Here is a 12546-nt window from a genome sequence, read left to right as displayed (position 1 = left end):
ATTATATAAATCATACAATGAGTTTTTGCTTGTTTTGTTTTATTAATTTTAAGTAGGCTGACCTTATTTTAAACCAGTCCACTCAGTTAAAAGTCATGATTCTCAGACAAAGTAGCTGTCTCCAGAGTTGATAATATTCCCACTGAGGGACTGAAGTTGATAAAAGTCAAACCTTTGTTTCAGTATCAAGACCATGATACAAAGCTCAGATCGCTAATAGCGTCCTCAATCCTCGAGGTCAGGCCGTTTAGACCACCAGACTGTGTAGGATGAATTTTATTGGCCAAATCACCACAGTGAAAAAGCAGATTATTGTAGTCTAGACATGCAGAGGTCTGCTCCATCCATCACATTACAAAACCTAACGGAGACAGAGGAGAGGGGCGGAGAAGCAGGGTCACCTCAATTCAGTTTACCTCCCGTTTTATGTGACAAATAGTCCACCATCCTTTAAGTCGGACACAGACTCATGAGAAATATTAAACTGATGAAGACGTATGAGTGCCCCACTTAGAGCAGTTTAAGGTGGAAAATGTCAGAACACGGGTGTAGGATGCATAATTCTCAGAAAGGAGAGACGATAAGATGAGGAGAAATATTAACGGGAGGGTTGAAGGAAATCGTAATCGACCGGGGACGGTAGGTGGTGGTGGAAAGAGGGTTAAAAGAGACGTGGGATGAAGAAAGAAAAAAAAATCACAGTTAACAAAAAGAAAAAAAAAAGAAGAGGAGGAGGAGGAGGAAGTGTTATCGATCTGGGCAGTAAACAGATGGCCTGGATAGAGGAGCAATGGGCGAAGGGATGAGATGGAAGAGTGATATTGATCCGAGGCAAAGAATGAGCGGTAATGTGTAGAGAAAGGAAAGGAGGCAGAGACGGGAAGAAAGAGATGAAAGACGGGAAAAGAGTAAGTAAGAAGTAGAAATAGAGCGATGGTGGGGAAAAAAGCAGATGGAGGAAAGGAAAATGTATGTTTACCAGCTTTAACTCCATCTTATCTTTACATACACAGGCTTGGGCCAGCTCACAGAAAGTGACACTACAGTACTATATTGTGCTAAAACATGCCATCCTGTCGCACTACCAGCTTGTGACTTCCAGAAAGTGTAGTCTAAATATCCTCATAGTGCTGGAGATTAATTTAGAAATTGTCAAGCACAGGGTTGTTTGCATATTATCGATAAAACAATGTGATACGCTCTCAAATTTTCACTCCTTTTTGCTATAGGCTACACCTACTTCAATTTCTCTCCTTTTTTTCCAGCCTCATTAACTAAAGCTTAAATACAGCAGATAAAGCGTGTAAGTGCTGACTTGGCAGATGAGTGTCTGTACTACATAAAACTAAAAAGAAAACGAAAAAATTCTAAAAATGTGTGTACTATTATAAAACCTCAGTAGTAACCCAAACGATTTAATTGATTCCATAGCTCCATAATTATCTCCGTTAAGGAGGTTGTGTTTTCACCCCGTCTTTATTCGTCAGCATGATTACACAAAAAGAAGCGAGCCGATTTTCACCGAACCTGCTGGAGGGATGGGTCGCGATCTTGTGGAAGAACCTGATAAATTTTGGGGCAGATCCGGATCATTTACTATAAATTTGAATTTTTTTCCTCCGAGGTTGTTTGACATTGACTCCAGCAGGGGTCTGTACTCTCTCGGTGCCCTTACTTAAATAGAACATCTCCCGTGTAAGTGCACCTCTCAGTAATTGGGGATTTATATGTAAAATGCAGCATATCTGTGCAAAGGTTATTAGAGTTAACTAACCTGACATTAAATCTCTTTTAAGAATTACAGTAGGTTATTATTTATAGTTGGACAGAATTGTATCAAAACACCCTGGCATGTATAAGATATGATTTGCAGGCTGTTGAAACGTTTGCTCTCATGAAACTTGAGCAAGAAGAACTGAGGAATAATATTGAACTTTAGCCACGTAAACTGAGCCTCTGTGAGACAGTGACGCTGCTTAAGGCCACAGTCTGTTGACCCAGTAAGTCGACACTGTACTGAACTGAAAACCTTGTATTCTAACCGGGTGTCTGCACACAGTAGTAACACGAGGGTGCTGATATCAGTTTTCATCAGTTATGATTCATGGAAAGTTTTAGGGGAAGTTGTGCAGGCTGTCCCCGAGGGTCTCGTGTGCAATGTTCAAAATGTATCTCTCAAAATTGCTTCTCTAACTGTTTACAATGACAATGGAGAGAAACACTAAATTAATTTGCTTTTATCATCTTTCATGATCATAAACGAAAGAGTAGAACATTAATAATTTAGATGTTTTTCATTTTAGTATCGCATGTAAATATCAGTAATATATTCCATTTGACTCATAATAGTACTTCATTTTTTCCATTAAGAGCTACTCCACAACATCCATTGTGCTCATTATGTTGTGTGTAGATGTGTACACCAAGTGTGTGTGTGTGTTTGGTGTGCGTGTGTACTGTGAATATACAGTATCTGTGTGTTAGTGCAGTTGTGTATACTTATGATATGATCCACTTTATCTTGACATCTGTGATTAAATGCTGTAATTTAAGTCCAGCTTCTCTCTGAATTACGTTCAGTTCACTTTCAATTGAAGTATTTTATATTCAAAATTCAAGATTGTGGATGAACTGTTTGCATCAACAGAAAGTTATAAACTTGGACAAGAGCAAATTAAAGTAAAGTAAACCAAAATTAGACACTCTCCTTGCAGACATTTTTAATATCTGACAAGCTGTTTTTGAAAAAATAAGCAGGTTTCTTTGCGTTGCAGTTACAGCAACAGTTTCCACAGTCCCACATCAAAACTGTCTCAGTCAGTGGAGCAAATTCATTCTGAAATGAATTTTTATTTAAAGCTGAGGATGAGGATGGCTGAGGGAAAGCGAGGTGTCCATTTTAGGAACCGACTCAGTTGCTACCAGCTGCAGAGACACACATGTAGCAACAGGAGACATCCTCTGATTCCTGTTACGTGATTTGATTCAGAGTGACCTGACCCCCGGTCTGCAGTCACCGACCCGGTCCCCCGGCTCCGAGCTCTTTAACACATTTAGCAGCGCAGAGGAGTCGGAGCTGCACAAACTCTCGAGCCTGGAGCTTCTTCTCCTTTCGGCTCCGATCTGTCAGCTCTCACAGCCTTTGTTTATGTCGCCGACCCACCTGCCAGTTCACAGCTGAAGGCACTTTGTATTTAGACAATGCATCTAAAGGACACGCCAACACTGACATCATACTACAGAATTTAAATACAGGTAATTTCACTGTAAAATTCAGTCTTTCTGCTAAATAAGTGCTACATCATTTGTCCCCATCCTCTGATACGACCTGTAGGAGCATCTTCTGAAATTGGGGCCCTGCGGCAGCAGGTGTACCGCACCTTTGTCGTCATAGTTACAGTGATAAACAGAAGTGTTGCTGAGTCCTGATTGGTGCTCATGGCATCACCTTTGTGTAATCTTTTGAGGGATAATATGTTTTAGGGGCCTTATTTTACACTTTTTCAGTGTTTTATTTGAAGTTTTGATATCCATAAGAAAATAGCTGAGACATGGCTGAGGGGTGGTGACTGTATAGTTGTGACATCACAAAGTTCCAGAAGTCCTGAGGGCTTGTTTTAAGGCTCAGTTTCTGAATACAGGCTGTGTGCATTTCTCTGTGGACTGAGGCTTTGATACTTTCCCCTGCTTTGTAATCAGAAAAGACATGGAAATCTCACTTTGTACAATATGGGACTTTTTAATGCTATCATTTGCTGACAGTGATAAAAAGACATCCCATAAACATCCTCTTCCTTGGGGCTCAATGTGTCAGTGCAGTGCAGTGTTGAAAGTCACAATTAATGGCGTCTCTGCTGTAACATTGAAGCATTTTGCCATAACAAAAGCTTAGCCCATGCGTTTCATAGTCACTGCGGCTGATGAAGCAATCCTCTGTGAAATGCTTTGTGTGTAATCTCGAGCTAATCTTGAGTAAAGGCGCGCTAATGTCTTATCACAGGAAGTATGTGTTGTCTGGGGAAGGCAACACACAAATTAGCGCATGAGAGGGAGAATTATTTCCCAAGAGAGAACTTTTTTTACCTTCAGGTTCAACAGGTGGAACATGTGATTGTATAGATTTTGTAGGAACAGTATATTTTTCGTGACCGTGCAAACAGAACAAACGTAGACACCTTCGCTCTCGCTGAAATATTCATATGCTCACGACCCCTCGTAGCGAGGAAGATGTGAGTGAAGTCTGTGAGGTGGCGGTGGTTATGGTGGTAAATATTTGAGTTTGTAAATGTGGTCGTGTGCGTGCCAGATTGGGGTCATGACATATGATCTATAGACCCAATAATAGCTCAGTAATTCATGGTGGAAAAGAGCTAAAAAAAAACTGGTTTAAAATGTAATTTTTGAGAAATATCACTCAGGACGTGCAAGCAAGATAACAGCTTCCCTTTCTAAAATTTTTAACAATATTTTCATCATTTTTATATAGTTAACTTTCCTAAAGTGCCAAGAAATATAAACAAAAATATTATTACTGCTGAAAGGATAAGAGAGAAAAATTAAAATGTACTATCGTGGCAAACATTATGTTCCCTGAGCTGTAATAAACTTTCATATGATGAAGAAGAATTCAAGAAATCCAGATCTCGGTTTGGATCCGGCCGCACTCGTGGAATTAAAGGGCTTTTTAATAAACATAACTGTCAGCAGTGTTTGCAGGAGCGCAGCAGGATCCAGTTTACCGCAGCAATTATGTTCTGAAGGAGGCTGTAGGGGAATGAGTGGAGAGGGCAGGAAAAGCCCCCACAGGTTGCCGTGGAAATCACTGATCTCCCATGACGACGACACAACCGATGAGGGAGAGAGTGTTTTGTTTTGTCTCCATTTCTGTCTGTCTGTGTGTGTGTGTGTGTGTGTGTGTGTGTGTGTGTGTGTGTGTGTGTGTGTGTGTGTGTTTGTATCCTAAGCTGTGTTACAAATTCCAGTGGGGAGAGACATTACAGCTTGACAGCACAGGGACATAAAAACAGAATATTGCAGAGCATGCACACGTGCACACACAACTCATTTCACTCACATTTCCCTCACACACACACACTCATGCACACTTACACACACACACTTACACACACTCATGCACACTTACACACACACACTCATTCATACACATACACACACACACACACACACACGAACACAATATTTTACTTAAATGTCTTAAAATACATTGAAATTTGTTTTAAATAAATCTCAGATAAATTGCTTCTGCATGCACATTAGGTCCTCAGAGACACTGAGAGAGACACACACACACACACACACACACACACACACACACACACACACACACACACACACAGGCATCCACCACATCTGATGAGTGTGGGGAGACAAGATTAAACAGTAGTGTGTGATCATCAGGGATAATCACCAGCCACAACACACACAAATACACACACACACACACACACACACACACACACACACAGGCGCACACCCATATTTCATCTTCGCTTATCTCCTCCCATCTTTCCTCTCTCCTTTTTCGACCCCACCTGCATCACATCCTCTCCTCTCCTCTCCTCCTCTCCTCTCCTCTCATCTCCTCTCATCTCTCCTCCCTTCTTTCCCTTCTCTTCCTGTCCTTCGTTCCTCTCCTCTCCTTTAATATTCTCCTCCCTTTTCCTTCTCTTTCCGCTCATCTCTGCTCTCATCACCTCCCCTCTCTTTTTTTCCTCTCCTCTCCTCTCAGTCTTGCTCCACCTTTTATCCTCCTTATCATCTCACCCTCTCGCCTCTATTTCAAATGTAAAACCTTTACTTGCGTGATTCTAACAACAGGGGCGACATGCTAATCACGTCGTCCCTTCCACCTCCTCCACCATCTATCTCTTTCTGGCTGAGAGACTTATCTGTTCATTCGGCAGTGTGTGTGTGCGCACGTGTGCCAAACGGCGTGTGTCTATGTGTGTTTGTGTGTGTATGTGAGGATTATGCAGCATCAGAGCCAGATTTGGTCCGTATGCTCCGAGGCAGCCCCCCCCCCCCCCCCCCCCCCCCCCCCTCTACCAGCAGCAGCAGATTATGTGTCCTTCAGTGCACAAACCTCACAGGCAGCAGCCAAAAAACTGGATGATATTTCAAAAACACATTAACATACAAACATGAAATGTGGCTAAACTTGAAGAAATGTGTGTGTTTGTGTTTGTGTGTGTTTGTGTGTGTTGTGTCTGGCTGTCTCTATCCATCTGTCCATCTAAAGTACGACGGAGTGTCTTCAGATTCTCTCTGGCTGTTTCTGTTTCTTTCTTTTTTTTTGTTGCACATATCACTGGTGTGTGTGTGTCTATTAATAAACGCACAGAGGTACATGAGACAGGATGTGGTCGCCATGGTGCAAAGTCCGCCCACGCCTTGTTCTGACTCCGTGTGTGTGTGTGTGTGGTCAGACGTTGTGTTTATGCATGACAGATGATGCAAGCAGTTCCTATTTCAAACGATGCGACTTGCTGTGTTACTTGCTGTTTTCTGGAATAACAAAAGTTGTCAAGGACAATGTGGTGACATGTGCGCACACACACACACACACACACACACTCACACACACACACACAGACACACACAAGAATCCTTGTTAATTTCCTTTTCAATTAAGAAAATGTCCAGGTGAAAAGATGATAAATTCAACTTTTTTTTTTTTTTACAGTTTGTGTGTGTGTGTGCATTTGTGTAAGTGTGTTTCCTTACATTTTCCAAGCTGAAGGTTGATTCGAAAGTCTGACTGTTACCATGGCAACCTTGCATGCCTTTGCGTTACCAAGTTTAAATGTCAGGAGGCAAAAAGAGAAAATTTGTTATTTGTTAATTAACAGCTAAAAGATCTGGGTCAGCTATTATTTGCAAATGATACTGTGTTTGTTTTATCCACCTCCATGCTCCAGGTGGGTGGGGTTTACAGCAGCAGGATGATTCACTTGGCGTCTGCCTGTGCCTTAAGTATAAAACATGCTCACAGTTGTGATTTCTGTTCTGTTTAAATTGCTTTGGATGTGCTGCATGTTAAACCCCCACTTGTGTGGTGCTGCAAAGTGTGTGAAACAAATGCAAAAAAGATCATTTAAATGCTACAGACGTGACTTTTCTTATGTTTTAAGTGCGGAGATGGATATGTATGTTCACTGTATATGCTTCTGTTTATAAACCAACACACACACACACACACACACACACACACACACACCCCGCTGGCAGGCTGTGAAGAGTTAAAACCAAGCTACATCTGACAGATACAAACGACTGCACCGCTTTCTTTCCCTCTTCTGTTTTTCTTCTTACATGTTCCTCTCTAATGTTTCTACCCCCCCCCCATTCCCAAGCCCTCATTCCATCTCCAGTCTTGCTGTTTCACTCCCTGTGAAAACCACCATCACCCTGACCCTCTCCTCTGTTTTTTTCCCGCCCCATCTCTTTCTCAGTCTGCCATCTGCTGGAGGGAACGAATAACTGCAGCGTTGTAAAAAAAAAAATCACAGCTGGTGGTGACATTGAGGGATCTTCAATTGGCATTCCAGCGATGTCCGTCCAGGGACGGCGAGGCCTCATGATTACAAAAACATGGCCGTATTTGAAAGGTCAGGGGGTTCAGTGTCTGCAACAGCCAGCGTGCGCCTGCCTTAATTAGCTCTGGCACAGAGACACCTGAAAGTGTCTCTGTGCTGTTTCCAGTTACTCATGAATAAACAGCTGCTGTCCATTGTTTAGGAAAAACACTGGCTTTAGTAGTCTTAACATTTAGTATCTTCAGTCCTTAAAACACATCATTTTATTGATGATTCGAGGCAAAAGTTGTAAAGAATAATTCCTAAAAAATAAAAACATATAAACTTAAAGTCATTGTGATATATATAGTAGTACATAACACAGTGCGTAACATCATGTGCTACTTTCTTTCCTGAAATTAGGACATTTCTCATGCACCCATTGAGTTCCTCTCACAAAAGAGGAACTAACGGTTTCTTTGTCAATTCAAATAACTCATGAATAAATGATAGTTGTCCATTGTTTAGAAAACAGTAGAGGCTCTATATAAAGTCTAAAGGTTTAGTATTGCACAAAGCCAGATGGATCTGTATAAAGAAAAAAAAAAGAAGACAGACTTTTATTTTGAAAGGCAGAAATGAGATCAAATTTCCTGAACCAAATCTATGTATTTACAGTACGTTTAGCTTTTTTTCTTCGTCTTAAAAGAAAAAAAGTGGATGTATGACAAAAAAATACTTTAAAAAACATTATTGTCTGAGTCATTGTGGGATGTTGATGTGATGACTACGTTGGTGGGGGCATGTTGCTGCAGGTGCTGGCGAGGAAAAAGAAAGGACAATCCAGGACGTAACACTGCACATCCATGAGTTTTAAGGCTGATGAAATGTCGAAACACTGCACGGCTGTTCATAATGCTGCGAGTTAAGATTTTGCAACTCCATTAACTTCTACAGATGACTTGTTTTATCCTTCGTCTCAATGACCCTGGGGTAAACAGTTGACTAACCCTGGTCAGATTACAAGTTACTAGGAACGTTCGCTTGCTCATATTTTACTGGCCCGATGACGTTCACTTGTATTGCTGCAAAAGAGGAAGGATCAACTTTACAGCAGTTGTTTTGCCAGGGCTCTGTGTTTAAGGCCTTCCTGCAGTGCCCATTTTAGGGGACTGGAGATGCTGTGCTTAATGATGTAGTGGTAATGTTGGTCCGAACATGGCCCAGAGTTCTTAGATTTTTCGAATCCGCCCCCGCAAATCTTGGTACTTGATTGCGAGGGAGGGACAGTATCTCTTTAGCTAAGAAGGTGAAGGTTAGCATAGCATCAGTATAAGATATTAGAATAAGGTTTGAATGACTGCTTTCCAGTATTCAGACACAGGCATGTTAGTATTTGTCAGATAGGATCCACCTCAGGGTTAACTCTAGCTACTTTTGCTTTGCAAGTTTAAGAAAGTGTGTGGCGTGCGAATAAACTGGAGAAGAGGAGTGTATCTTGCTAAGGGCCAAGTCTTAATGCCAAATTAAAATGCAGAGGACATTTCTATCTGTCCGCCTTCTCCTGTGTGCTGTGTAAATTCATAACTTCGTAATGTTAAAACATATTAATTGAGACAGGTACGATCACTAATGAAGTGGCGTGGCCCACGTGTCCGCCCTGTCGCCCATCAGTGGAAACACTGCGGCACAAATAGTCTAGACAGAGATACCATGGCTGTTATCAAAGTCATTCCACATCAATAGCTCTGCTACATGACTCATTAAAGTTGCTAATGAAGCTCTTTGACCTGATTCAGAATTGATTTAACCACAAAGAATTTGGATGGAAACAAAGATGGGGGTGCTTTAAAAAACAAGTTTTGGAAAGAAAAAGCGACAAAAAAAAAAAAAAACTGAAGGAAGTTGAGGGGGCGAGACAGAAGGACGGAGAGAGAGACAGACAGACAGACAGAGAGAGAGAGAGAGAGAGACAGAGAGAGCTGGTGTCAGTGAGCGAGTCTGCAGGGAACAGCATGTTTCTGCTCATTAAAGACAGAATGATATGCCGACTGGCAGAAAACACACACACACACAGTAATGCACGCGCAAACACACACACACGCACATAGTAATGCACGCGCAAACACACGCGCGCACACACACACACACACACACACACACTTGCTGTAATTTGCCTTGGCAGATTAGACACTGATCTGACACTGAAAGCAGTCCGATGACAGAGCGTAGGCAGCAGAGCGTAGACACACACACACACACACACACACACACACACACACAGAGAGAGTCAGGACAGATCATACAGGCTGGCAGGACATGAGTTTTTGAGATCACAGTGACGTTTCCAGCTGCCACTATCCTCCCCATCATTTTGACACGACTTGACTGAGTCTGCACCGATCAGCCACAACATTAAAACCAGTCACCGGTTTCAAAGTTTTAACGTTGTGACTGATCGGTGGATGTTTGTGTGTTTGTGCAATCTTGTAAGTGTTGGTGTCTTTTTATGCCTTGAATCAGGAGCAGCCATTATCCTGTGTGTGTGTGTGTGTGTGTGTGTGTGTGTGTGTGTGTGTGTGTGTGTGTGTGTGTGTGAGTGAACGAGCAGTCAGACAGACAGGTTCTTCATGTTCTATTTATAGCCTCAAGGAAATAGGCTTGTTCTTACATGAACACACACACACACCACTCCTCTCAGGTGTGTGTGTCATGTAAGGTAGGTGAAGAGCTCATTTGCATGTACCAGGTTCTCTGTGTGTGTGTGTGTGTGTGTAAGAGAGAGAGAATGTGTGTGTTAAAGAAAGCCACATATGTAAAAGAGGTGTGTCTTACAGCACACCTGAGGAGGCGTGGCTACCTCACAAGGGAAGTTTGAGAGGGCGGAAGTAGGGTTGCATTGTTTGAGGAACTGCTGGTGTGGAGGGAGAGTTACTGCTGAGGTGGGGCAAGTAAAGGAGAGATATGAGAGAAAAGTTTATGTAGACAAAGCGAGAAGAAGATTTCAGACCTTTTTTAAAGTAGTAGAAGAAGAAAAGATGGGAGGAAACCAATCCAAATAGCACCAGACAAGAGCAAAAAGTTTGAAGAGCAGTTTCTCTCTCTACCTCCTCAACCCATCTTCTAGCAGCTCTACCCTTTTTTAAATTGTGTATCAAGTAAAGAAAGTGAGGTCACTACTGCGCCTGCTGCCAAATGCTGGGGCTGTGCCGGTCCAGTGGGTGCTGCATTGTGCCCCTGTTGTTTGGCTATGAGGGAGGAGGACAGGGGGACGACAGCCAGCTCAGCCATGAGGACCATTTGAACTCCAGTCACATCAAGAAGTTGCGAGAGAGTCGGCTGGAGGAAGAGGTCAGTGTGCGAGGGAACATCCAGGAGGAGGGGGGGGGGGGTCAGAATGAGGATATTTAGTGGTTAATCCACGTTTAAAGGGTTGAGTCGTTCCCTCATACAGCGATTTAACTTGGTTGATTCTAGTTTTGGTTTTACTCTCTTCCTCAGCTTGTAGGAAGTGCAGGAGGCTCCGTTAGAGTGTGTGCAGTGGTATTTACACTCTGTGTGTGTGTGTGTGTGTGTGTGTGTGTGTGTGTGGTCTTGCATGTGCCATTTTATTTTGCTTGCAGGAGGGTGACATCATATTGCATCAAAATAGAGACTTTTTGCACCTTTTGTCACCTTTCATATCTTTTCTAACACATTCTGTGCTGTTTTTATTTTCAACAAATCCCACAAAAACACTAAAACTCTCCTGCTCTATCCAGTTCATTCACACTGACGATGTGGATCTTTAAAAGCAAGGACGTTCTCTGTGAATCCCAACAATAGGGGCAGCTGTTTTCCAAGCATACAGATGTTTATTCCGCTCGTCTTGCAATTTAAAGTAGTAGAGAAATTAGTTATTTTAAACAGCTGAGTTCATCTTTTCTCTACCAGTGGCAGCTAATGTTCATCACAGGAAATAACAAACTGTCTTCAACTTGAAGTTCTGCTTTTTCACCAGCCAAACAAACTTGATGTCCACATGTCGGTCTGCAGGTCACTCGTCTGTCTGGGAAACAAATCGAAACCCCAGTGATTTTGTTGATTTGAGTGTTTACACCGAGACCACTGAAGGTCAATGAAGTCATCCACAACTGTGAGTGTTAATTTGTGGGATGGAGGTCGTCAGTATCGTACAGTGTGTGTTGTGTGTGTGTGTATGTGTGTGTGTGGAAAAATATAGCTGAAGGGGAAAAAAAAAAAGAGAGTAAAGGGTTGAATCAGTCAGATTCGTCTGTTGTGTGCATTTTGCAGATGAGTAAGTATGTGTGTTAATGCGCTCTTGTTTGAACATCCACTTCACGGCTTTTTAAGTGTACGCGTGTGTGTTTTGTGTGTGCACATCAGGTCTACTGGGGATGATTGTTGTGATGTAATTAGTCCTGCTCTAATGAATACACTGATCTGTCTGACAACATCTCTCAGCTGGGGGAGGAGAGGGGAGGAGAGGAAGGGAGAAAACGCCATCATGGGTGTGGCTATAGTACGACAGCAAGCTGGTGCAGAACCTGACCTTTGCATACAGTATACGTTGTGTTTATACAGCCATATGTCCCGTACACGTGTGCTGTTTGCTTTGCTGATATGCCTCTCCGCACAGTACAACTAGTCAATCAGGAGGAAAGCCAGACATTTTAATTAATTAGTCAACCGGGCCACTCGACTAAGAACACATTATTATGTACAGAAATGGCCTGGAGGAGGTGGGATGAGAAGGTCACATGTTGTTGCCCCGCTCGCATGTGCATAATAACGAGACTATTGCGAGTAAAAGAAGTGCGGTTGATCCCACATCACCAGTAATCCTCTGTGTGGGGTTAAATGTTGATTAGATGGTGCGAATAGTTCATTTGATTAATTGAAAATAAGGTAGATATAAAAAACCGTCTCATACTCCTATGCTAAACAGTGCTGTTTTTAAAATGCAAACTTATGCAGTTTGGTTTTGAAAAAGCTGCCCAAAAGTGAGTGT

The 12546-nt window shown here is 42.3% G+C and overlaps 1 protein-coding gene across 5 annotated transcripts in view; it reads left to right on the top strand.

The window, feature by feature from the left end:
• The window catches only part of si:dkey-172j4.3 (diacylglycerol kinase delta), a 70014-nt gene that overhangs the window by 25921 nt on the left and 31547 nt on the right, over window positions 1-12546 (top strand). Inside the window, exon 1 of one of the 5 annotated variants that reach the window (XM_087178344.1) lies at window positions 10418-10886. The exons of 3 other annotated variants lie outside the window; for them this stretch is intronic. In XM_087178344.1, coding sequence (XP_087034470.1) covers window positions 10731-10886 — 156 coding nt within the window. In that variant the 5' untranslated portion in view covers window positions 10418-10730. Of the gene's footprint in view, window positions 1-10417; window positions 10887-12546 lie in introns of those variants that run through there. One more of the 5 variants, XM_023422699.2, reaches the window with a different exon arrangement.

The sequence above is a fragment of the Seriola lalandi genome, unplaced genomic scaffold, assembly GCF_002814215.2.
Source record: "Seriola lalandi dorsalis isolate HSWRI2012SDOR001 ecotype SW California unplaced genomic scaffold, Sedor1 jcf7180002054684, whole genome shotgun sequence".
In the NCBI taxonomy this organism is placed as follows: Eukaryota; Metazoa; Chordata; class Actinopteri; order Carangiformes; family Carangidae; genus Seriola; species Seriola lalandi.
This window is presented reverse-complemented; position numbering and strand designations above follow the sequence as displayed.